The 24,086-nt window shown below is 61.2% G+C and overlaps 7 protein-coding genes across 7 annotated transcripts; 5 read left to right on the top strand and 2 right to left on the bottom strand.

Moving 5' to 3' along the window:
• Positions 1–216: 216 nt before the first annotated feature.
• Positions 217–1,709, top strand: EHS24_008908 (uncharacterized protein; the record flags this gene model as incomplete). The annotated part of the gene is made up of 6 exons (XM_028624207.1): positions 217–419; positions 617–729; positions 797–1,040; positions 1,098–1,183; positions 1,302–1,482; positions 1,658–1,709. 6 exons carry the CDS (start codon positions 217–219, stop codon positions 1,707–1,709), a joined length of 879 nt encoding a protein of 292 aa, XP_028475279.1.
• A 2,115-nt stretch (positions 1,710–3,824) lies between these two features.
• On the bottom strand, positions 3,825–5,429 carry EHS24_008909 (uncharacterized protein; the record flags this gene model as incomplete). The annotated part of the gene is made up of 2 exons (XM_028624208.1): positions 3,825–5,087; positions 5,361–5,429. The coding sequence occupies 2 exons, from the start codon at positions 5,427–5,429 to the stop codon at positions 3,825–3,827; spliced, it is 1,332 nt and encodes a 443-aa protein (XP_028475280.1).
• A 1,427-nt stretch (positions 5,430–6,856) lies between these two features.
• GPI14 (GPI mannosyltransferase 1) lies at positions 6,857–9,027 on the top strand (the record flags this gene model as incomplete). Its single annotated transcript, XM_028624209.1, has 3 exons — positions 6,857–7,710; positions 8,386–8,689; positions 8,782–9,027. 3 exons carry the CDS (start codon positions 6,857–6,859, stop codon positions 9,025–9,027), a joined length of 1,404 nt encoding a protein of 467 aa, XP_028475281.1.
• Positions 9,028–9,881: 854 nt separating this feature from the next.
• Positions 9,882–11,881, top strand: EHS24_008911 (uncharacterized protein; the record flags this gene model as incomplete). The annotated part of the gene is made up of 4 exons (XM_028624210.1): positions 9,882–10,310; positions 10,354–10,653; positions 10,710–11,016; positions 11,079–11,881. The coding sequence occupies 4 exons, from the start codon at positions 9,882–9,884 to the stop codon at positions 11,879–11,881; spliced, it is 1,839 nt and encodes a 612-aa protein (XP_028475282.1).
• An 813-nt stretch (positions 11,882–12,694) lies between these two features.
• NOT4 (transcriptional repressor general negative regulator of transcription subunit 4) lies at positions 12,695–15,716 on the bottom strand (the record flags this gene model as incomplete). The annotated part of the gene is made up of 4 exons (XM_028624211.1): positions 12,695–14,981; positions 15,065–15,174; positions 15,304–15,384; positions 15,558–15,716. 4 exons carry the CDS (start codon positions 15,714–15,716, stop codon positions 12,695–12,697), a joined length of 2,637 nt encoding a protein of 878 aa, XP_028475283.1.
• A 768-nt stretch (positions 15,717–16,484) lies between these two features.
• Positions 16,485–17,916, top strand: CWC26 (Pre-mRNA-splicing factor cwc26; the record flags this gene model as incomplete). Its single annotated transcript, XM_028624212.1, has 6 exons — positions 16,485–16,516; positions 16,577–16,767; positions 16,940–17,423; positions 17,476–17,554; positions 17,596–17,698; positions 17,819–17,916. 6 exons carry the CDS (start codon positions 16,485–16,487, stop codon positions 17,914–17,916), a joined length of 987 nt encoding a protein of 328 aa, XP_028475284.1.
• A 3,698-nt stretch (positions 17,917–21,614) lies between these two features.
• EHS24_008914 (uncharacterized protein) lies at positions 21,615–23,951 on the top strand (the record flags this gene model as incomplete). The annotated part of the gene is made up of 7 exons (XM_028624213.1): positions 21,615–21,904; positions 22,401–22,609; positions 22,660–22,669; positions 22,726–22,864; positions 22,920–23,190; positions 23,335–23,385; positions 23,443–23,951. 7 exons carry the CDS (start codon positions 21,615–21,617, stop codon positions 23,949–23,951), a joined length of 1,479 nt encoding a protein of 492 aa, XP_028475285.1.
• Between the last annotated feature and the right edge of the window lie 135 nt (positions 23,952–24,086).

The following is a 24,086-nucleotide window of genomic DNA, read 5'->3' on the forward strand; positions in this document are numbered from 1 at the left end:
GTTCGGCCTTGTCCGACACGCGGAGCCGTCCGCCGGCAACTGACCTCGAGTTGCCGGGCCAACCGGCCAACCGCGCCCCCATCTGGGGCCTCGCTCAACCGCTTCCCATCTTAACACCTCGTCTCTGGGTCCCCACTGCGTCTCTCTCAACACCTCATCTCCATCTTCACCTCCATCCCTCCCTCTCACAGTAACAGCAGCCAGGAGCCCACCACAATGCCCGCGCTCACCACCGACGACTGCTACAAGCACGCCGGCCGCTTCTCGGAGCGCGTCGCGCTCATCACCGGCGCCGGGTCGGGCTTTGGCCGTGCCCTCGCCATCGAGTTTGTCAAGCTCGGCGCATATGTCGTGCTGGGCGATGTGGACATGAAGGGTCTGGACGAGACGTGTGGTATCCTTGTTGGCATTGCGGGCGAGTGAGTGTGGGATGGAGGTGAGGTCGGTGCGGGCTGGGGCTGGGTGTGTGTGGGCCGCCGAGCGTCTCGTTCGTCTGGTGTCTTGTCCTGTCCTGGACGCAAGGGAGGAGACACGGAAACACGCAGTCCTACCCAGCCCCATGCCTACCTACTCGAGCTATAGTACTTTCAATTTCCTAGCTCACGCACAGCGGCAGCGGCGTCTTCTGCAAGCGCAAGTGCGACGTCACGTCGTGGGAGGACCAGCTTGCCCTCTTCGACCTCGGCGTCAAGTCGTACGGCCACATTGACATTGTCCTCCCCAACGCAGGTACGTCGGCGGCAGGCGTGCCGAGCTTCCTCCGTCACCTTACTTTCCAGCTGACACTTGTCCCCAGGCGTCACCGAGGTGGGCCGCTTCGACCCGCGCGAGGACGGGCCCGACACTGGCGCGCCCACAAAGCCCAACATGAAGACCCTGGACATTGACCTCATTGGCGTGCTGTACACTGCACGCATTGCCCTCTGGCACTGGGAGCACGACAAGCGTGCCGACAAGGGCCTGCGTGCCCTGGTGCTTACGGGCTCCATGTCGACGTTCTACGGAAGCGACAGCGGCGTCATGTACGGCGTGGCCAAGGCGTGAGTGTGAAGAATCTGGAGCGCGCAGCGCTTGCAGAGTGGGGCTGACGCGAGCAGGGGTATGCTGGGTATTATGAAGGGTGTGATGCCCGTGTGCGACGAGCTCAACATCCGTGTGGCTACTGTCTGCCCGTACTTTTCCAGTGAGTCGTGAACGAGGGACAGTGTTGAGGGGGTCTGGCGAGGCACAGGCTAGAACGTCCAGCACCAGCCTTCCCCCAAGGACCACCACCACCACCACCCCACTGACGCACGCCGCAGAGACCGGCATCCTCACCGACGACTTTGTCCACCCCAACCCGTCGTTTGGCTTTGCAAAGGTCGAGGACGTCGTGTCGGCCTTTATCGCCGGTATCAGCGACCCAGACCCCAAGACAAACTACGGCGCCTACCTCATCCCGGACGCAAAGGGCGTGTACCGTATGGAGGCTACCAGGAACTTGTGAGTGGGGCCCGGGGTGGATGCTCGTGTGCTCGTAGGCCCGGGGGTGCGGGGAAGCAGACTTGATGCGGGCTGCATTGAAGACTCTTGTCTGCAGCCGGACACGAGTCCGCCACATCTGAAAGGCGGAAGTGGAGGCGATAGATCGTCGCAGAGACAAACGCTAACGGACAAGTGTCGGCGCCGAGGCTGCGCGCAGGATGAAGCCCAAGGCCGCCAAGCTCTAAGTATTGGGAGCGGGAGCCGGAAGGAAGAAGCACAAGACAGCTAGCAGTGTAATGGTCACGGACATGTTATTGTTGAACATGCCGCATGGGCGTGTGGGCTCCTGGTCGCGGAGGCACGGAGGTGGTTTTCGGACTGGCTGCACGTACACCACGAGCTGTACGGACTCACCAAACTCGGGGATGCCGGCTGCTGGGGGATGGCACAGAGCAGCGGCGAGGTCGTGCTGTCTACCAGCAGATAAGAGCTCACTGAGCTGTTGACCCACCCGAGGTTGAGTACCTTCTTCCATCGGAAGCCCACAGCAACATCAGGCAAATAAGCGGGGTCCGCCTTTGCTCATGGGACAAGACTCCACCATGAGCCGACCGGCCCACTGCCCTCACAATAGCTGCCCTCAGCAGGCAAGGAACTGGTACTCACTCACCAACAGCGTCACCTCCACCCGGGCAGACGGGTCTGGTGGTCAACGACGGACGTGGCTGGGCGTGGCGCCACACGAACAACTATGCCGCGAAGTATGAATGGCCACGAAACGCGAGGCAGCCGTGCTCCCGTGCAAGTGGGCCACAGATCACAGACAGACATGGCCACAGACGATTCTGTTCGTTAGAACGCGACCATTGGTGCCACGAGCGTATGGGCCAATGGACAAGTACGCCCGTCAGAATGGATGGAAGGTAGCGAGACCAACGCCAAAGGCGTCACTAATGCCACATTCTCTCGTTATTTGAGCCGGACGTGTCTCTCTGTATCGACGATACACCCAACGCCATCGCCGTCTCAGGCCTCTCGCGCTCTCGGTGGTGGCAGCCACTTCCGACGGCTGCAGACGTCTCGGTTTGTCGGTACTCCATGTACTCATGTACGCTGAGGTATGCGTCGCGGTCTGTGATGTGAGCAAGGAACGAACCAGCGGAGGTTTTAACCTTGATTGCTTCCATGTGCCCTGCCTCCTTTCGCCTTTTGGCTTCTGGCCTCTGGCCTCTGGGTGGTCGCGCGCTCGCCCCGCCGCGCGCGCTCCAAATGGAGACTTTGGCTCCAGACTTTCAGGCCGTGTTTCTGGGTGCATGCCGTGTGCATTATTCATAATGTGCCGTTTTGACGGTAAAATGTGACACCGCCGATCACGCGAGTTACCGCGTGCTCGGTGCAGAGCCCAGACGCGTCTACTGTGTACTGTACTGTGGTACTGTGACGCGACCGAGATTTTCCATGCCACCCCCGATATAACCAAAAATCCCTGTGCGGCGCACAAAGACGTCCTAACCTGCTTGCCTTTGACATGCACATTCCAGGCCCTAACGTATTACAGCGGTCGGAATAAAGCACGCGTCGAAACCAGAACAGACGAGGGCTCACCCTAAAACACGCCTGGCGCGACCTGCGACCCTCGTCAAAGGATCAAAGGCCTGAAGACCCACCAGATCGAGGCCTCTGCGAATGCCTGAAGGAAGACCTGCTTGCAGGACCGAGGGGGTCAAGCTTGCCTGCGCTGCACGCAACCAATGCAAATTGTTCAGAACCCAGCTGACGCCCGCTCGCCGGCCTTCGCCACGCGGGTCTGCCGCTGAACGATGATTGTTACAGGGTCGTCAGAAGGTGGGGGGGGGGGTTTGGACGGTGTGCCGTGTGTGTATGTGTGCTTGTGGCCTGGTGGCATGGTGCGTCGTGCGTCGCTCGCCTGCGTGCCTTGTCATCTTTTCAAGTACTCACAGTGAATTCGCTGTGAGTGAAAAGATGACCGTCACGTCCTTGGGTTCGCTGCAACGTCCCGCCTAGGCGTACGGGAGGAGGGTTGTTCCACTGCCCAGACGACGACGACGACGGCTCCCGTTCCATCTATCCACAGCTCTTGCAACACTGGACAAGAACCAAAGGCAGTATTATGACAATATAGCTTTATGCATAGGATCAACCGTCATGCAGTGAAGCGGGGGTGCGAAAGGAGAGGCAATATCAGAAATGAAAAACAAGACGAGAAGAAAATGTTTAAATTGCTAGCAGCTTGGGGGGGCCACTAAACAAAAAAGAGATGAGGGTAGGTGGCACGACATCAAGTGTCCCGTCGATATGAAGCCGTCATGCTGAAAATGCGGGGAGAGCGTTGGTTGCGTTTACGACGAGTAGATGTAGTAGGTACCGAGGTCGGTGATGGAACCCGAGGTGTCCATGAGGGCGTTGTACTGCTCGACACCCTGCATGTTCTCCATCATGCCGAAGGGCGAGTAGCGCTGGATGAAGTCCTGCTCGTCCATCCAAGCGGCCATGGTCTGGTGGAGCGACCAGGTCTCCGAGTCGGAGCACTGGGCACCGCCGTTGAAGTTCTGGCAGGCGTACTCGGTGACCCAGAGGGGGAGGCCGGTGCCGGTGTGGAAGTTGGTGAGGTAGGTCTGGAAGTCGGTGGCCGACACGTCGTACCAGTGGACGGGGACAAAGTCGGCAGCGCAGTCGGCAGCAGAGTTACCGGCACCAGTGCACGCGGTGGGGAAGTCGGTGACCCAGGTAAGACCGCTGGGGGCCGAGGTGGTGGCGGCGGAACCGAGCAGGAGACCCTTGCTGGCACGAACGGGGAGGTAGTCGTTCATCCAGTACGAGATGGCGTCGTTGACGGCAACGTTGGACTGCGACGACTCGTTGGGCTCGTTGAAGAAGAGAGCGTGCTTGACCGACGAGGGCCAGCTGGACTGGGCCGCCCACCAAGCCGAAACGAGGTCGCTGCTGGGACCCCAGAGCATGGGGACGAACTCGAGGCCGAGGTTGTCACCAGCCGAGACCGACGAAGCGGCCCAGGTGTAGTACCACGAGGTCTTGGAACCAATGTAGTTGCCAATGTAGTTGGGGTCGCTCGACGACGCGTAGTCTCCGTTGGGCCAGGCGGCACCAAACTTGGAGCCGACGTTGGTCGTGCCACCCGACGAGGCGGCACCGGCGGTCGACGACGACGACGAAGCGGTCGTGACGGCCGAGGCAGCCTCGGTCGAAGCAGCCTCGGTGTAGACGCTGCTGCTAGCGGCCTCGGTCTGCTGGGCCTCGGCCGACGACTCGGTGGGCGAGGCGTAGGCGGCCTCGGTGTAGACGCTCGAGGCGGCAGCCTCAGTGTAGGCGGCGTCGGTCGAGGCAGCCTCGGTGTAGGCAGCAGCCTCGACGCTGTACGAGTCGGCGGTCGAGGCGGCCTCAGTGGCAGCGGCAGTCTCGACAGCGACGGCCTCAGTGGTGGCGGAGGTGGGGCGGACACGGCACTGCGAGCCGTCGGCGCGACGAATGATCTTGTGCTTGGCACCGACGGGCGACATGCGAGCGTCGACCTTGTGGGCACGCTCGATGTGCTTGGTGTGGCGGTCGCGCGGGTGGCGCTGGACACCGTGCGCAGCCGAGACCTGTCAAAGTGTTAGGGATGAAACTTGATCGGGGGGTTGGGCCAAGGGAGGGGGGAGCGTGTGCCCGCGTCTTGGCATTGTAGCAACGAAGACAATGGGCAGGGGGGCCTCGTCTGGGTGTGCTCTCCGGTGCAGTGGTGATGCGACACACAGTGGTCACCACTGATGCCCAGTGGAAGGTGTAGGCCACATGCTTGCGCCCAAACGCATGCCACGCATGTTTACTGCTGGAAAAAGGGCGCTAACGGGGGTGGGGACACCAACGACACTTACCGGTGCGGCCTCGAGGGCAAGACCTGCGAGAGCGAGGTAGGGGAGGAGGCTTGCGAGGTTGGCGATCATGGTTGCTCTTCTTCTATCTAAAAGGTGACGAGGGAAAAGAGGAGGGAAAAGAGAGTTGTGTAGTACTCTCAGATGTTATAAGAGGGGAGGTTGTGCGTCAAGCTTGGCTGCGGGGCGGGTCGGGAGGGGGACCGAGCGCGAGGGGGGGTGGGTTGGTTGATGGAGGTGAGAGAGGAAGGTTGGGATGGGATTCCTGGGGACTGCAAGATCAACTTGGAGTCGTCGAGGGAAGGGTGTGAAGGAGTGACTGTGGGTGAGAGGTAGCGAGACTGGAGTGTAGAACTTGTACAAGAGAGAGAGAGAGAGAGAGAGAGAAGAGAAAAGAGAAGGGGGATCAGAAGGGGGGGTGTGGGTGTGGGTGGGTGAAGCACACGCCCAGTGATGAGACACACCGCACGAGGGAAGGCAGGGAAGGCAGGGAAGACAGGGAAGGCAGGGAAGGCAGGACCGGGGTCCAAGCGTGCCCGTGATCCCAACGCGCGCCTCAGGGAAAAGCACACTACACGGCGTGTGCCGCGTCGCCTCCCCTCACCCTGCGGTTAATTTCCTTCCCGCCCATGGTGTCGGTAACACGACGCATGCATATGCATTGGACGTACGTATATACTTGGTATACACTGTGACGAGACACCCATCTCTCTGTGCTGGTCACACAGTTCACACACTGCTGCCAAACGATGCAATGTGCTTTGCAGTCGTCGTCGTTTGGGTACAACATGAATGGCTGTGCGCAGTCGAGAGCCGTTTTGTATGACCGTAGACACGCGCGCTGCCAACCACCCCCGCGCACTGCGCGCCCCCGAACGCGTGTCCACAAAGGGAAGCTGGGCGGTGTGTCCGAGACGCCACCCGTCGCGCCACCACTCACCCAGCCAAACGCACACACCCCTTCTCTCTCTCTGCCCACCACCGACGCGCGTTCTTGGTATTGCTTGGCCCGCAGCGATATGGCCGGCCCTACAGTCTTTGCCGTTCAGTGTCGTGGCTCAAGTGTACGGTCTCTGCATACATGTGCCATACATGTGCCAACTGCACCGTCCGTCTCGCAGTGGGACAAGCATGTTGCAGCCTGTTGGGTGGGTGGGTTGTGTGACAACGGCACGCAACGGGGGGGGTCACTCAGGGTATCGCATGTCCCACACACACCCCCATTCCGTCTCCTTCGTTTCAGAACAGAGTGTGGGATATGTAACGGGCGCTCCCATTAACGGAACCAATCCATTTACATTACACAGTTTGTATTACAGTTTTGCTATACATTACTCCCCGGGTAATCCGGGATCACTCCGATCCCATCCAGAGATCAAGACGTCATCCCTCTCTCCTTTTGCTCGTACAACCACACCTCTCGCTCGCTCTCTCTCTGTGCCCATTCCCCCAAAGACCCATAATAATTAGTACACCGAGGCACCCTTCCCTCCCATCCCATGGTCATCCAAAGAATATCCAGCGCTGCACCCCCATCAACAACACACTTGCCATCCTCGGCGCAGCCAGCAAAACAAACAGCAACACCCGCCGCAGCAGCAGCTGCAACAGCCCCGCGGCGGAGACCGTCCACTGCCGCCCTCCTGCTCCTGTCCGGCGTACTTCAGGTCGCCCTCTTGGGGTATGCTGCACATGTTGACGCCAACCCCGTCGGCGGACTCAAGTACACAGATGTCGACTGGCGAGTCGTCGCCGACGGCTTGACCCACACCGCTCACCCCGAGATCGCTGGCCCCGCACAAGGCTGGCTTACCGCGGCGCTCAGCTTGCCCCTCGGCTCGCCATATGCACGTGCCACGTTCCGGTACACGCCGCTACTGGTCCTTGTTCTCTCTCCGGCCCTCATAGCGCCTGTCCTTGGCCGCCTGGTGCTTGTTGCGCTCACACTCGCCCTCCCGCCGCTCATCCTCTCCGGACCAGCTCCCGGAGACTTTTGGACAACACATCTCCTCTGGACGCTCAACCCCATCGTCCTCAACATCACCACGCGCGGCAGTCCCGAGGCTCTCGCGTGTCTCCTCACTGCCGCCCTCGTCGTTGCCCTTCGTCGCGCCGGACTCGGAAACCCGGCAGCAAAGACGGCAGCCGGCGGCACAGCTGGAGCCTACTGGGAGGCAGTGTCGGCAGCCCTCCTCGCCGTCGCCACAAGCTACAAGGTCTTCCCCGTCATCTACGTTGCCGCAATCTGGACAGCATTGGCAAGGGAACATGGCTGGTTTGGCTACCGTGTATGGCGTTTCGGAGTCGTGGCCGCGGCCACAGCCTTGGTCCTCAACTTTACCCTCTGGTCCTTGTGAGTCTTTAAAACAGTCCGAGTGTTCCCTGTGCCGTTGTTCTTCAAGGGGGGGGGCTATCAGTTGGGGCGTATGGGTGTGAGTGCGAGCGGGGGCGGGGCTGTGATCGGACAGAGCAGTGCTTGGCAAGGGGCTCTGAGCAGCGCCGCCGCCGCATCACCACACGTTGGGCACCGCCGGGCTGGCCATCGGGCCACATGTGGCCCGGCCGTCAAGACCCACAACCCAGTCTCGAATGATCGCACGTTTCAAGGACACACAGGCGGTGCGTCGTCTTGGCGCAAACCTTTGGCGCGCGCGATGCGCACGCCTCGAAATCTGGGCCTCCATCGTCGGGGCAGGTGGCGGCCATCTCTGTTCCTACGACTCCGAGGGTGCAGGACCCTTGGGTCGGCGTTTTACCTGGTTTGGACTGCGGGCGCTGTGGTGACCTGTCGGATGGATATGGCAAGATCCATCTTGTGCCATCGCCTGCGCACTGGCGCAACGTCAACGTTGCATGCAGCGGGCACGTTTGTGAGGGACAGCGGAGTGGAGTGCAGTCCCCGGCTCGGCGCCCTCGGGGGTCCCGCATCACCACCGGCGACCCCCGTTCTGGCCATGTCCGTGTCCATGTCCGTCCCATTAGCTCAACGACCCTTGTTTGTACTGGCGCTGACACTGCCCGTTTCCAGCTGGGGCCAGCCGTTCCTCGAGCACACCTACCTGTACCACCTCTCGCGCCTCGACCACCGACACAACTTTAGCCCTTACTTTCTCCCCATCTACCTGTCACTCACTGGCGGCGATGCGAGCGTCGACAGTCCTTGGCTCTCGGCCTTGCTGAACGTGTTGCGCAATCCGCTGGCCTCGTTTCTCCCACAGGTGTCCCTTGTCATCATCGCCGGCGTGGCACTGACAAGAGCCGTGGGGATCGAAGCGGCAATGTTCTTCCAGACAGCATTGTTTGTGGCGTTCAACAAGGTGTGCACCAGTCAGGTGAGTTGAACGTCGAAACGTGTAGCTGGCCTGGCTGTCTTTCTTCGCATGAATCCAGCTGCAGACAATTATGCGTGCGCTGACCCTCACAGTACTTTCTCTGGCCCCTCCCGCTGGTCCCCCTCCTCTCCCTCCCCTCACTCACATGGCGCACCCTCGCCATTGCACTGGTCGCATGGATTGGCGGGCAGGCGCTGTGGCTCGCGACAGCCTACCGCCTCGAGTTCCTCGGCGAACCAGTCTACATCCAGCTGTGGGGCGCAGGCTTGCTACTGTTCGCGGCCAGCGTCGGCGGCATTGGCGCGCTGCTGGACGGGGCTCTGCCTAGGGATAAGTGAAGGAACGCATCCAACACCCCATACGCACTGGGCACTACTGTGGATGACGAACGATCCTTGACGTTCAAGCGAAAAGCGCGCACTCTGGCGGCGCCACATCCCCGCCTCTGGGTCACCGAGCCACCGAGCGATGGACTGTGGCGGACACGGCCCGCAAGCGATGCCAGTGTCCTCATTCACATGCACACTCAACGGGTGGATTGCACCTAGAATATACAGCATCCCATGTCCCAGAAGCCGTATTCTACTTGATTTGATGCTTATGTCGCCGACAACCTGTGGGACTGACGGCTTGTGACGGCTGGGGAATGCTCCTCCTGCAACGTCAGCGCAGACACAGCCCTATACATAGATCTTGTGCGATAGATACTAGCTGCCTACATGGAGTGATGTGACTCGCATCACCACACCTGTGGGTCTGTGCGCTCGTGCGTCAGCGCCAGCCCGGCCGTATGAGTGACGTCAAAGGACCAGTGTCAGCGACACCACCGATTACACATTCCTAATCAGCAGCATCCCTAATGAAAGAGCTAATGTTTCGGACTCTTTTTTCGCAATTTCATCGTAGACATGACTAGCTGCCCGTTGGGAGATGCGTTGCATGCGTTGCATCTCCTGTGTTGGTCAGACCCCTGCCCGGTGTCACGAGACCCGGTCAGCGATCTTGACCGGCATGAGATTGGAGTGTGATTTATTTGTCGTTTCAACGGGACATGGAATTGGGTCTCCTAAGTGAGGGGATGATATAGGAGGGCACAGGCGCACAGGATCGATGCCCGTATGAGCGTTGAACAACAACAACAATGTGACCGGTTGCGACCACATCACCACTCACTCACTCACTCACGGCCAGGATGCCATCTGAGCAGCGTAAGCGACCATCATACGCCACATCCGACACAGTTGTGTTTGTCGACGACATGGGCAGACCCCCTCCCAACACTTGGTCCAACATTGTTTACGAGAACCAACAGCTGTTCCGAGTGGCGACATACCGCCAAGAGACTCCCCATGCCCTGGCCTCTTTAGAGCGTGTCCTCGTCCGACAGACCACCTGTTCTGGGAATGAGCCAGAGCTTGGGAGTGCTCTATCAAGCGCTCTTTTTACTCTCGTCAACGAACTGGATAGTCTGGGTATCACCATTGAAAGCGAGCGTGACCTGACGATGGACGAGTACGCCGTCGGTGATGGATTGGCCTATGGTGACTCGCCTGTTCACAAAGTCCTGGCGTCCATCTCGACTACCCGGAAGAAGATGCGCCAAAGTCTCAGCAGCGACCCAGTGAGCAATCTATTCAGTAGGAACGGAAACTGACAGTGCACAGCCGTCTTTGACCTCGCCTCCGTCTGTCATCTCGGCGGCCAGCCTGTTCACAAGCGAACGCGGTGGGCTCAACATCCCCGACTTTACCGCCGTACGCTGGTGTACCGAGCATGGTGGCTCTCACGGAGCTCCATGCCTTACTTTTGAAGTGAAGAGTTTTACCAATGCCCTCGACCGTGCTCTTCGCGTGCGGGACTTTGTCTTCCGTGTTCGGTCGGCAGCCAGTCGCTTGAGGGGCGAGAGCGAGAAGGCTGCGGTCGAGACTGAGGCCCAGGTGGCCAACGAGATCGACGCCACTCTGGTAAGTCTGGCTAAAGGTGCCTGTGCCAATTCCGGTGCTGAGCTCACCAACCACAGGAACTGGACGATGCGACGCAAGAGATCAACGTTGTGAGCACCATCCCGGACGTCGCCCTTGTCCTGGGTTCCATCCAAGACGTGCCCCACATTGCGGCACTGGCAGTAGAGCCCACTGTACCCCCCGGCGGCCCGACTATTTCATGGGCAAGCTTGGAGCCGCCTGCAGCGAAACGTCAAAAATGGCGCGAGGCGATCAAGGCCGCCGACGCTCTGCACAAGACACGCATGGGCTTGGCCCAGGAGATCTGTTACGGTATCAGCGCCCTGTTCGCGTTTGGTTCCCAGCACGGTCTTGTGCTCATTGGTACGCGGCTCACTCGTCTTGCTTTCCGTCCCAAGACCGTGTTCATCGAGTCCACCACATAGCGCCCGGTACCCGACTGAGCCTGTCCGGCCTGCTCGACCGTGACGACCTGTACGATGCTCTCCTTCCCCACTCCCTCCTCTGCCATCTCGCCCGTGATCCTCCGGCCATACCGTCTGGCGCGTCCGGCGATCTTGCCGACACTCCTCGCCGCTTACTCGACTTTGGCTCCATTCAGCTGATGCTGAACTGGATCGCGGCCGCCTTCGCCTGTCCACACCCCACATCGGACTGCGTCTCGCGACCTCCCCTGGCCCCAGCCAGCGACTTTGCCTTCGACGAGTCGGTGAGCTTCACCGCCGACGAGGCGGCAACGGAAACTGCCATCCTGCGTGCACGTCCAAAAGTGGCGGCCGCCGTACTTCAAGCCAAGGACAAGGAACGGAAGCGAAAGGTGTCTGCAGGCTCCACGTCTGCCGCAGTCATGCCCCCTGGCCCGGGCTCGGATAATGGTGGGGGTGGCGGGAGTGGCGGAGCTGGCCCAGGTGGCTCAAGTGGAGCGGAGGATGGCTCTGGCGGTGACATCGCCGACGGCAACACCGAGGGCAAGGGTACCGAGGACAAGTCTCCCGACGATGGCACGGCGCCGTCGCCACAAGAGGCCACGGAAACGGACCTGGACAGCATCATCCCCTTTGGCGTAGACTTTGCCGCCTACACGAGGGACTTGTCGGCCGAGACGCAGACCTACACCGCGCTGTACGAGGTCCTCGCCTCCCTCGAAGGGTACACTGTCGTGGTCGTGGCCCCACACACCATGGACTCGCTCATGGCCGATCATGGCCATGTCACCGCGGGAACATGACCGAGATAGCCAGAGCCCTCGCCACGACCGCCTCGACACGCGTCTTCTACAGGTTCAGATGCCCAGGCCACACCCGCAGCGCGCATGCTCACACACCCAGCCAGCCACATATATGCCAACAACCGGAACCAAGCCCCCACTCCACACCGACCCACACGGGTAAGGCCAACACGCGCAGGAGGAAAGCGTCTGGCGGATAATGGTGGCCATTGTCTCGCTGGTCCCCTCTTGCACCTCTGTCTCTGTGCTCTGGCACTTCAAAAATTAAAATGACCCTCGTTCTCCGCCTCCAAAATCGTGCGTACCTAGGCCTTGCTGTGTCACATGTATCTCCACTGCTGTATTTTTACATAATTGTTTCCTCCGTTTTTACGTGTGGTTTCCTCTCACATGTTGTCGATGCCACTGTCTGCCTTCCTCCCAGTAGCATACATCGTGCGCGGATAGTCGGAGCCGAAGCCGCACGCAGACCCGTCCATTGTCTCTCTCTGGGTGGGATCCTGGCGTCATGTCGCATTCGGCGTAGGCTGAGCCATTCATGATATGTGGGCTCATGCGCCAGTCCTACGGGACTCAAAGATCAAGTCTTTCACACAAACAAACCTTCTCTGCCATGTCTTGTTCGTTCCCGGCCACTCCCCGTCCCCGCGGGATCACACACACACCGCGATAAAAATCGCCTTGAACAAGGAACCAAGTCATGCATGCGTCTGTCTTCTCTCTCCTCTCCTCCGCCAGGACTGCTACCCATATACTGCTACTCGCTCTCTCGCTGTCTCCAGGCCTCCAGGGTCTCCGTTTGCTCCGTCACGTCTAGAACCGGCGCTGCACGTAGCCCATCTGGCTGTACACCTGCGGACTGCTCGCGGGCCCGCCCTGCTGGAGCGCGGCGTACGACTCGTAGCCGGGCGGGACGTGCGGGCCGGGACCGCCGGGACCCGAGGGCGAGTAGTGGGCGTTCTCGCGCACGGGCGACGCGTACGCGCCGTTACCGTACGAACCGCCGTTGTTGCCGTTGTTGCCGCCGTATCCCTGCTGCTGCGGGTACGAGCGGTACTGCGACTGCTGGGGCTGGTCGTACGAGTTGGTGGACCACGACTCGGAGTTGGAGAGCGAGGCGGACTGCTGCTGCTGCTGCTGCTGCTGCTGTTGTTGCTGTTGCTGCTGTTGTTGCTGTTGCTGCTGCTGGGCAGCGAGGGCAGCTGCGGCGTGCGAGTTGAGCTGAGCCAGAGCCGGGTGGTAGCCGTGTGGCACGGCAGCGGCGGCCGCGGCGGCGCGCATGTCGTCGGGAGCATACCCGTTGGCCGAAGGAGCACGCCCCCAGTCGTCGCGACCGCCGCCGCCAGCGCGGAACGGGCTCTGTCCACGGCCTGCCGACGCGAGGCTTGCACGACGCGCAAACTCGAAGCGCGAGGCAGTGCGCTGCGCAGGCTCCGGGTCGACAGACGACGCCGACTCGGCCGCCGAGGGTGCGTCCGAGGTTGGCAGCGAGCCAGTCTCGACGGGCGACGAGGGAGCAAACGGCGAAAAGGGGCCGTCGTACACGGGTCCAGGTCCGTCGTTGGTGCGGGGCACGCCGATGAGGGACGCAAGTGGGATGCCGAGCTTTGGCAGCTCCTCGAACAGGGGGTCAAAGGGGCTGGGCTCGAAGAAGCCGCCAGCCTGGTGCGAAAACTCGATAAGACGCTGAATGTCCGACTCGTCGAGAGCAAGCGAGAATGCAAAGCCCATCTTGCTGGCGTCCGGCTGGGTAAACACGTCGTCAAAGTCGGGGAACGGCGAGTGGATCGGGTACTCTGTGACGAGCGGCTTGACCGACTTGATGGGCGAAGTAGCGTACGTCGACGGTCCAGCCTCGGGCTCGGGTTCGTCGAGCTCCTCGGGAGCAGCGGGAGGGGTGGCAATGACGGACGAGGCAGTTTCCTCTGATGCCTTCTTCTTTGGTGGGCTTGAAGGCACAGGAGGCTCCACATGCGTGAGACCTGGGGGTGGTGTGAGGCCGGGTGGTGGTGTGGAGGTTGCGGCGACGACGATGGGGGCGGCCACAGGTGCAGGAACAGGTGGAGGAGTCGGCTTGGCGATGGGCGAGGGTGTCGGGTGTCCAGAGCCGGTGCCGACCACCAGGGAGATTGGCTTCTTCTTTGGCGACGGCTGTGTGCTGCTTGTCGAGGTAGTGGGGCCCACCACTGCACTGCCTACGCTCGAAGTCTCGCTGCGGCCGCGCGACATGCTCTGCGCCTTCTTCTTGTCCTTGTCCAGCTTGGGCGGCAGGAGCGAGACGGGGGAAGGGGAAGGTGGGGGGAATGCCGTAGACGAGTTTCGTCCGCCAAGAGGGATGAGCGTGCTCTGGATCTTTGTGGGACGCTGCGAGCCCACTGCCGAGACACTGCTCCGTCCGCTTGCAGACGAGCCAGGTCGGGCAGGACCAGGGCGCATGCCCCAGTTTGCCGTCCTTGGCAGCGCCGACGAGTCGACGTCGTCTGCAGACGGCTTGGGCCAAGCACTCTTCTGCGTTAAAGGAGGAGGCTGGAGCTGCTGCTGCTTCTGGCGCGCATCGTACTCGGCGGGGCGGGTCAACGCCGTCTCCAAATCGTTGCGCGTAAAGCAGTCTCCTTCGCCTCCCCATTCGTGCAGGTTCTGGCACATGGTGTGGTCGCACTTGACTCCACGCAGGAACGCGTCGCAGTACCGGGTCGTTCCGTACGATGCGCTGAGAACCTGTCCTGGAGGTCCCTGTGGAGCCGGGATACCATCCAACGACGAGATTGCCCGTGCCGCGTCTTCGCGCCTGACGTAGACAATGTAGATGCCCGTCACCGTCGAGGGCGAGTCCGCCTCGGGCCCAGGTGTAGCAGGCGTGATGGCCGACCGATCTCGAAGGAAGAGGCGTGCAATCTTGCCATACTGCCCAAAGTAGTCGTTGGACCGCAGGATCGACACTGCTTCCTCTGCCGAGCCCGAGCCAGGAATCTTCATGCCGACGACGTAGATGGAATTCTTCATGACAATGCGCGTGTCCAGGAAGTGTCGCCGTCCCATGGTGTCCAGCTGCTTGCAGACCTTGGCCCGCTTCATCTTCTTCTCCTTTACACGTCGAACTCTGCAGGGAAAGGGGAAAATGTCAGCTCGTGCGCTCTCTCTTTGGCTTTCGGTGTCTAGAGTTTAAACAACGACGCCACCCACTCGTCAAAGTCGACAGGCTGGAAGACGACAGACGCCGCGTCATAGTTCCTGCGGCATCCGGGACACCTTGGGTCGTCGCGCAACAGCTTGTTGTAGCAGAATTGGCAGATCTGTAGAGCAAAAACAAAAAAGGAAGCCAAGAAGGAGGAGGTTTGGAAACGACGGAAGAAAGAAAAGGTACAGTCAGCATTCATTGTCGTTGTGCAAGCGGACGATCACCTCCGAGCGGCAAAACGTACCTGGAGACCACATTGGCATGGTTTGAAGTTCTGGTCCGAGAGGTCGAGTGGCTCCGCGCAGACCATGCAGTCTGGGTCATCCTGCGTCGTGTCAGCGCCCCTTGCCCCTGCACGTGTGGTGGGTTGAAGGGGTGGTGTGAGTGATGGACAAAGTGGGCCGCACCGGCGAGCTGTGCTGCTGGGCACCGCCGTTCAAGCCTCGTCGGTGCGCCCGCCCGCCCTCACCACCACGTCCTTTGGATACGACTACGCACCTCCTCATCACTCCATGCTACGTCTTGGAGCTGTTTGAGGACCTCGCGGTTGACGCCGCCGGCAGGTGATGACTGGCTCGAGCCGCCGAGACTGCGAAGGGATGCCAGCGGCTGCTGGCCAGTGGTGGGGTTGACTGGGAGCGGGTGGACTGTGGGCATGTGGCTCGCGGCGTGCGGCGTGCTGGGCGGCGGTCAGGCGATGGGAAGAGGAGGCAAGGACGAGGTGTGCGGGGGAGGAAGGGGTGGGTTGGGTGTCGAGCCGCAATGTTGAATGGGGGTGGGGGGTGTGGGGGTGGATTGGGTATTGACGAAAAAGATGCGAATGCGGGGCGCACTGGGGGACAGGCCGAGTGCGTGGTATGCGAGAGATGCTGAGGGAACTGTGCAAAATGGAGTGGGGGGTGGGGGGGAGGAGGGGTGGAAGTGGTATAGATGGGGGGGAAGGACGGGGATTGTTGCTTGGTGCTTGCAGAGATGTCAGTTGAAGGGATGTGTCCACCAGCACGCAAGCGCTGCCAGCCAGCCAGCCAGAGCCAGCCAGTGTCCGCCAGCCAGCGAGCGGCCAGCCAGGACGGCCCACCCAGCGTGTACCAGCCAGCACCAGCCAGCGTCCACCACCCTGGACGGCGGGCTCATCTCCCCCCGCGGCCCAGGGTGGCGGTCTTTGCGGGATTTGCCACTGAGGCGCACGGTGGCAACGCGGCCGTCATCATAATCCATGGATCACAGCCAGAACCGTCCTGAACATGCTGCATACAAAGACAATAACAACAACAACAACAATCCTCCATCACAGGCCAGCTGCATAGCTGCCCACAGTGCACACCTCGGGACTCTCCGCAAGCTCCCTTGATCCCCTTCCTGCACAAGCGCCTGTCCGCTCCCTCCTCCACCCTTCCGTTCCATCCCCGCCTCCCTTCCTCCACCATGCCCGACCTCAAGACATACCTCGCTTCCAAGTACGTGGCAAAGCTGAGCCACCTCTGTCCGGATAGATCCCCAGCTGACAACGACAACAGGTACATGTCCGGGCCCAAGGCGGACGCCATCCTCCAGCACGCCGGCGTGGAGAAGAAGAAGCGGAAGAGGAAGAATGAAGACTATGTCGGCGGCTCATCAAAGGCCAGCGGCAGCGGTCTCGTCTTGCAGGACGAGGACGAGCGTTGGGGCAAGAAGGACGCCGATGATATGGAAGGCGATGACACTCCAGGTGAGCTCTGGCGCGCGAGCGAGCTGCAGCTGCAGGGCGGGGGCGGGGGGGGGGGGGGGGGGGGGGGGGGGGCAGTTGCGCGGTTGTGCTTCCACCCTCAACTGGCCACCTCCGTCCCGACTTCTGCAGCCGCCCTCACCACTGGCAATGCTGTGCTAACGCAACGCCACAGTCATTGGCAAAGACATTGCGACGTTCAAGAAGGGCAAGTCGGCATGGGCGACCGTCGGCGCCACTGCGCTCCCTCTTCCCGCAGGCGTCAAGGAGGAGCCACGCGACGCGGCCTCGGACGACGCCGGCCCGTCGACCACCACGGCCGGCGCCCAGGAGCAGCAGCCCAAGCAGCAGCTCACCAAGCGTCGCGGAGGCCTGCGCACGGCCAAGCAGCTCGCAGAGGAGGCGAAAGTGACGGCTGCCGAGCAGCGCTCGCCATCGCCCGAACCAGGAGGGCCGGACCCGACGCAGACGGTGTACCGTGACCAGAGCGGAAAGGTGCTCGACGTCGAGGCGCTGCGCCAAGAGGCGCGCCGCGCCGAGGAGGAGGAGAAGCGGAAGGAGGCCGAGCGCAAGGAGTGGAGTAAAGGCCTGGCACAGAGGCAAGCCCGGGAGGAGCGTGTGAGAGAAGAAAAGGCCATGGGCAACAAGGACGTCGCGAGGTGAGTTGGAGTGTGCTTTTGGTGAGGACTCCGTGCGTGCTGACTGGGAAAGGTACGCCGACGACGAGGCGATGAACCGCGAGATGAAGGATGTCGAGAGGTGGAACGACCCCGCCGCCAACTTTGCGACAGTGAGTTGTGTCGCTGCCATCCTCGCTGACAGCTCTCTCAGACCAAAAAGGGCAAGAAGAAAGGTCCCAAAATCCCAGTGTACAAGGGCTCGTGGCCCGAGAACCGTTTTGGCCTCGCCCCGGGATACCGCTGGGACGGCGTCGGTGAGTGGTGGTTGTGCAGCTGGACGACTGACCGGCCCCCACCGCCTGTCGGGTGGTCGGGTGGCCGTCTGTCTGTCGGACAAAAAAATCGCTTCTCGGCTGACCACATGTCACACACAGACCGTTCCAACGGATTCGAAAAGAAGTGGCTGCAAGCCCAGAACACGTACGCGCGCACGGCGGTCGAGGCGAGCAAGTGGAGCATGGAGGACATGTAGGAGCACACATATCAATCAGCAGCAGCGCGGGCGGGGCGGGGCGGGGCGGGGGCGTGTGTCTACGGCCACGCCAGGCCAACACACACAATCACATGCAACATTCACGGGCGGTACATTGCCCCCCTTTTCCCTTTTCGCTTGGTTACGGGTTTTGTGTCTGGAGGCCACATGTCGAAACGGGACTGCTCGATGCTCATCTTACTGGTGCAAAACACGCAACACTCAATCTCCACAAACGAAAACGCACGACGCGAACGTCCGGGTGGACGTGTCTGACAGCCACACAGGCACTGGGCACGCCAGTAACCAGTGCAGCGGCGTGTCGGACTGACCACCTCTCGGAGCTACCACCCCCCCCCTGGTTCCAGAACAAGCTCAGAAAACGCACGGCAGGACGGCCACAGCGACGGTGACACCCACGCGCGCATGCGACCCTCGAGGTCCGGGTTCCAGAGGCTGGGGCTGGAGGAGGCGGACTCGACGATGGCTCCCAGGATTCACTCGGGTGGCACCGAAAAGCCAGCCAGCTCGTCGGGCACATTGTGTTTGTGTCAACAACACGGCGTGTTGGTGCACTATTGTGATATTGACCGAGACAACAATAATGCGTTCGGTGCCGACGTGCCGACGCGTTTGGCTGTAGCGACCTTGCCGAAGCAATAAAGCCATGAAGCCACCAACGGTAACCACGTTGCCGCCAACGCGCCAACGATCGCAGGTCGCGTTGATCTCCATTCGCCACTCAGTCATTCACTCACACCAAAACGGCTGAAGAGCCACGAGTAAGGCAACCTCCACCCCCACCGCACACGACAAGAGTGTTAGCGGACGCTCTCGTGGGAGTACGCCGCCCGCCCCGGGGGTTTCTTGCTCTCGCGTCAAGTATACGTTATGGTGGGCTTTGGCCGGGCGCGGAAGCGGAGGTGTGGTTGTTGCCTGTTGTTGTGCGTGGCCATTGTGGCCTTTGGCGCTCCTCTGCAATCTGCGGACGTTTGAGAATAGCGCAAATAGCTGCTTCCCATCGCGCTACGGCACGTCCACGCGCGCGCACGCACGCACGCGCCACGCACCAACCCGGTGCCGGTGCCGGTGCCGCTCCTGGGTGTGTGTGATGGGATACGGTTCACAAGCGTTACTTTGTTCAAGGCATGTGGGGCGATGTGAACGGAGGAGGTCCAGCACGGCCAGCACAGCAGAAGCGCAGAAGGACGTGGTCTCAATTCTACGGGAAACAAAAGGTAAAAAGGCATACACGCCGCCTGTAGACGGCAACTCAACAGCTTGCAGTAATGGTGGCGTGACCCGCACGCAGGCTGCTGAATTGCTGAAACGGCCGCGGCAGTGAGGGGCTTGGGATCTGTGGTGCCGAGAGGTTGCTAGGTTGCTACGCGTCGTCGCGTGCGGTGCTGCTGTCGCGGTACATTATGTATGTACAGTACGTGGTAACGTCTCGTATCGGTCCAGACGTACCATCGTCAGTAGGACCAGTGAATCTGTGGTCGTCAGTCCCCTAACACAATACCAGTAGTCTTCCCCCGTGCTGCAAAGTGGCCAAATGCAGATTGTCAAAGCACTCCAACATGAACGTGCGTTGCGGCGGCTCTGTGGCGATTCCAAGCCTCTCTGCCAAGTGACAAGACACTGCAGAGCCCCGGCGACAGGACTGCAGGGTTGCGCCAAGTAAGGCCCATGGCTGGAGCGACATGCATGTTTTTTTGTAGGACGAGGCACTTGCACGCTTACAGGATCACAGGGCTTTTTCCTCGTTTGCTAGCATGTTTGTTTCTACCAACTGAATCGAAAGCTGAACAAGCACAGGCAGAGACCGTCCTGCGATCCTGCGAGAGAGCCTGCCAAAAGAGGCAGAGAGAGAGAGAGCCTAAGAGCGCGGACGTTTGCCTGTTGAACTGTTAAACGTTATGAATGGCCGGCCAGGGTTGGGGCCAGGGAGAGAGGGTGCAGGCGGCGTACGTCCCAAGGTGTGTTCAACGGGGGGAACAAGCCGAGAGGCCGAAAGAGACAGAGCGAGAGACACGGTGGGATGAGAAAAAAGGGTGCGTTTCGAATCAAATCCCAGTTTAAACCACAGTATTGTGGTGCTTCTTGTTGTTGTTGCTCTCGCTGCCACAGCCACACCGCCGCCCCCCATTGCAGCATGCAGCATGGTGCTCTCTCTCTGGGTCCCCGGGTGTGGGAGGGGGGGAACGCGGGAAGAGACCCCACGCAATGTCAAAATGTCAGCGGGCCCGATTAACGGCAGAAGCAATCGTTTGACAGAGGGAAGAGGACGTTGTGGTGAACAGCGGCAGCCATGCCCCCCAACATTGCGATTGTGGGTTGTCCTTGTTTTTTTTTTCTTCTCCCTTCCCTTCCCCGTTCTCCCTTTTGCCCAACCCCCTCTTCTTCTCTGGACCCTCTCTCCTTTGTCTTTCACATAGTGCATTAGAGCCCTTGTTGCACCTCACTGTCTCCCCCTGTGTTCTGTTTCTGCTGTGTGCTGTACATGGCTGCAGAGATGGACCGATTACATGCATGCATGCATTTGCATGAGGGAGATGCATATGCTGCCGACGACCCACACACACGCCACTGCCGTCGGTGGCCGTCGGTGGGGTGTGATCGCCCCTCCTCCCTTGCCTCGTCGCCAACGGCCCCACGCCCTATGCGACCGACCCGAATACTACACACACACACCTCTGCCGCTCTGCCTTGCCTCCGCCGCCCGCCGGCCCACCAACAACCCCCCGCGCGGTCTCTCGCCCTCGCCCCGGCCCCCCCCCCCCCCACCACATTCGACACACCCGTGTGTCTGCTCGCAGACTACACGTATACACACGCGCGCGCATACTCACACTCTCTCCACCTTTCATCCTCTCCTCCCCTCTCTCACACCTCCATCGTTCGGCCCCGGGCCTCGTGCAAACAAACAGCAACAACAACAACAACAAAACTGTGCACCTGTCACCCGTGTCAACGTCTCTCCTCATATACATTCTTGTCCCTCTATATCCCAGGTGTCTCTCCCTTACGAGGCTCTTCCCTTTGCTGCCAGCCTCCCCCGCGTCCAGCAGTCCAACCGCGCCCCGTGCGCCCCGCTCCACCCAGGCCACCCACCCAGCAACCCCCCCGCGCGCCCCGCCCCGCCCAAACCGCGCGCGCGCGTCCTGTGCCCCCCGTCTTCCCCCCCCCCCCCCCCCACTCTCTCCTCCTCCTCCGTCTCTCCTCCTCCTCCTCTTCCTCTTCCTCGCCTCCTCCTCCCCGGTCCGACAGTCCGCGCTTGAACGTGGAACCCACACCATCGCTACTCCTTTCTCCTCCATCTACTGCGCTCCCCACCCCCTTTTCCTTCCATCTACATCACACACTCTCTCTCTACAAACACATACCCCTCCTCGCCGTCGCACAGACCCCCTCTCTCCTCTCCCAACAACACGCGGCGTAATTCCAATCCCGGGCAACCCGAGAATCCGCCGTCCTCCTCACCCACCCACCCTCAAACCAAACCCATCCGTTGCAAGCGACCAGCCGCAGCCCAGCACCACCAACCGCGCGCGCGCCGAGCACACCCGCACCACCACCCCCTTGTAGAGTCACTGGATCACACAGAGACTCGGCATCCAGACCACCCCCCCCCCCCCCCCCCCCCCCCCCCTCCGCGCCGTTCCTCTCCTCACCCCCCTTCCCCTCCCCTCCTAACCATGGCAAACGCATTCGCTCGACCCCAGTACAGCGACCCAAACGACCTCGCAACGGCCGTGCGCGACGTCGTACACATCAACCGCAACGGCACCTCACAGCCAGTGCCCTCGTCATCATCGCACCTCGCAGGTGGTGGCCCTCGCTCCGCATCCCCACACATGCCCGGAGCCTTCCAACCAGCACACACCCATTCCAACTTGAACCCCGACGCCGTGACCATGTCCAGCAAGAACAAGATGGCAGAGGCCGAGAACCCCTTCGCAGAGCCCTCAGAGGCCTCTGTGCAGTTGTGAGTCGTGGTTCCGTTGTTGTTGCTGCGTCTTGCACCCTCCCTTTCCCTTGTCCGTGGTAGCATATCAGTGCGCAGTGCAACTCTCTCTTTTGGATTGCGGATTCCGCCGAGTCGGGATATGGGGCTTTGCTTGAAATGGTGTCGGGCATGTGCAAGCACTACCCCCTCTGCCGTTTAAAACAACTGGTCCATTGTGTGTGTGTCATGCAGAGGCCGAAGACGACTGGGGTGTGTGAAGAGAAACGTGTTGGAGCCGCTAAGACGATGGTGGTTTTATGATGCCAGGCGGCGGACCGCAAGGGCACACACAACCGCGCGGGCCTTGTAAGAGCCTAGTGGAGTGGGAGAACGAGGCCATTCCACACACACCCCCATATCCAACGTCGCGCACGGTCATCCCTGTTGCCATCCATCCATCACCCACGTCCAAAACCCACATGCTGACCATGGCGACTTCTCCTCGCAAACCACACCCTCTGTCGCGCCAATACAGTGTCAACACTTCGTCGTCGTCTGGAGCCGCCCGTCTGAGCCCCGACGACAGGGATGCCGACCGAGACACCAAGAAGGCGGAGCGTCGCACCGAGCGTCGTGAGCGCCGTCAGATCACCCAGGGCCAGACCAAGGACGCTGCGTCCAAGAAGGGCTCTCGCCACGCCGATGTCATCGACACATGGGACCCCACCGGTCTTGGGAGTGCCAGTGAGTAGTGGATGGTGGGCGTGTGACCGCGTGCTGACTTTGTGTAACAGTGTGGCATCAGTGAGCCTCTCCTGATTAGCGTCTTCTTCTTGGGAGCGCACACTAACCATCCACAGCTCTGGCCCGTACGACGCTGCTGCTCCGTCGCGCAACCTCAACCAGCCGCGGGCTCCCATGCAAGCGTTCGGCCTCCCCGGTCAGCCAGGTGGGCCGCCTGCTGCCGGTGCCGGTGCCGGTGCAGCAGCACCTGCTCCTGTTTGCCGTCGCCCCCGCCGCCCCAGCCCCAGCCCCCGCCCCCGTGCCCATCCAGCCGCGCACGGGCCCTACGGCTATTTCCCTCCCACCCCCCGTTCCAGCCAAGACTGGCGAGCACGAGCGCCGAGCGTCGGCGGCCGCTCGCCCCACATCTGGCCGCCGCTCCAGCGGTGGTCTCAGCGGGCAGTACTCGACTTCGGTGCCCACCTCTGGTGGTGGCTATTTTGGTGGCGAGGCGCCACAGGAAGACGAGGAGACTGCTTGGCGGAGGCGCCAGCGTGAGGAGAAGCAGCGTGCCCTCAAGGCCGCATGGGGTATTGACACGCGTGAGTTGCCATTTCACAGTTGTTTTTGCGCGCGCGCGTAACATGGTCAAGAAAGTCGCGTCCCGCGCCGGCGGCTCTGCCTTTTGTCGACGCGTCACCACCCATTCATTGTATCATTGACCATTGAATTGACCACCTCCACAGCCGAACCATTTGAGGACTTTGGCTTTTCGCCACGCGAGGACACTGTTGACCGTTCGTACCGTGCTCGACTTGGTATTGCCTATGCTGCTGCTAACCGAGTCCCTACAGTTGCCGACTCCAACGACTACCCCGTAGGCAGTGTCAACAACAACAACAGCAACAACAACAACAACCGTGCCGCGCGCTCGCCTGGCCTCCGTCTCGGTTCGCTCGGCGCGCCGCGTAGCCCACCACTGCCCGAGGACACCGCAGTGTCGCCAACGGGCGACCAGCCTATCGGTGGCTTTGGCAGTGGTGGCGTCGGTGGCCGTCCAGGCGGCGGTGTCAAGCGCACCAAGAGTCTGATGCAGAAGATCAAAAGCATGGTGCGTCAAAAATCGGATGAGAACGTCCCACCGGTCCCCCCCGCATTGGGTCCACGATCCCAGTCAATGTCTGCTGCGTCGGACACCCTCGGTCGTCACCCGCCCGTCAGCCCTGGCTGGCGCAATGCCCCCGTCCTGGAGGAGGAGGAGGGAGGATCAGACGGCGGGTACGGCAACTACAACGACTTCCCCGCTGGTTGGGAACACCCCACGGGGGCTACACCACCAGCGGCCGTCCCGACACGCATCTAGGTGGAGGAAGAGATCGTGGGATTGGAAAAAACAGAGGTGGAAAGAGTAGAGAAAGAGATCGTGGGACCGGGGGTGACCATGGGGGGACACAATCCGAGGCGAACCGGCGCGCCGCTCGCCCACCTCCCAACGTGG

Source organism: Apiotrichum porosum (genome assembly GCF_003942205.1).
Source record: "Apiotrichum porosum strain DSM 27194 chromosome Unknown scaffold_8, whole genome shotgun sequence".
Lineage (NCBI taxonomy): Eukaryota > Fungi > Basidiomycota > Tremellomycetes > Trichosporonales > Trichosporonaceae > Apiotrichum > Apiotrichum porosum.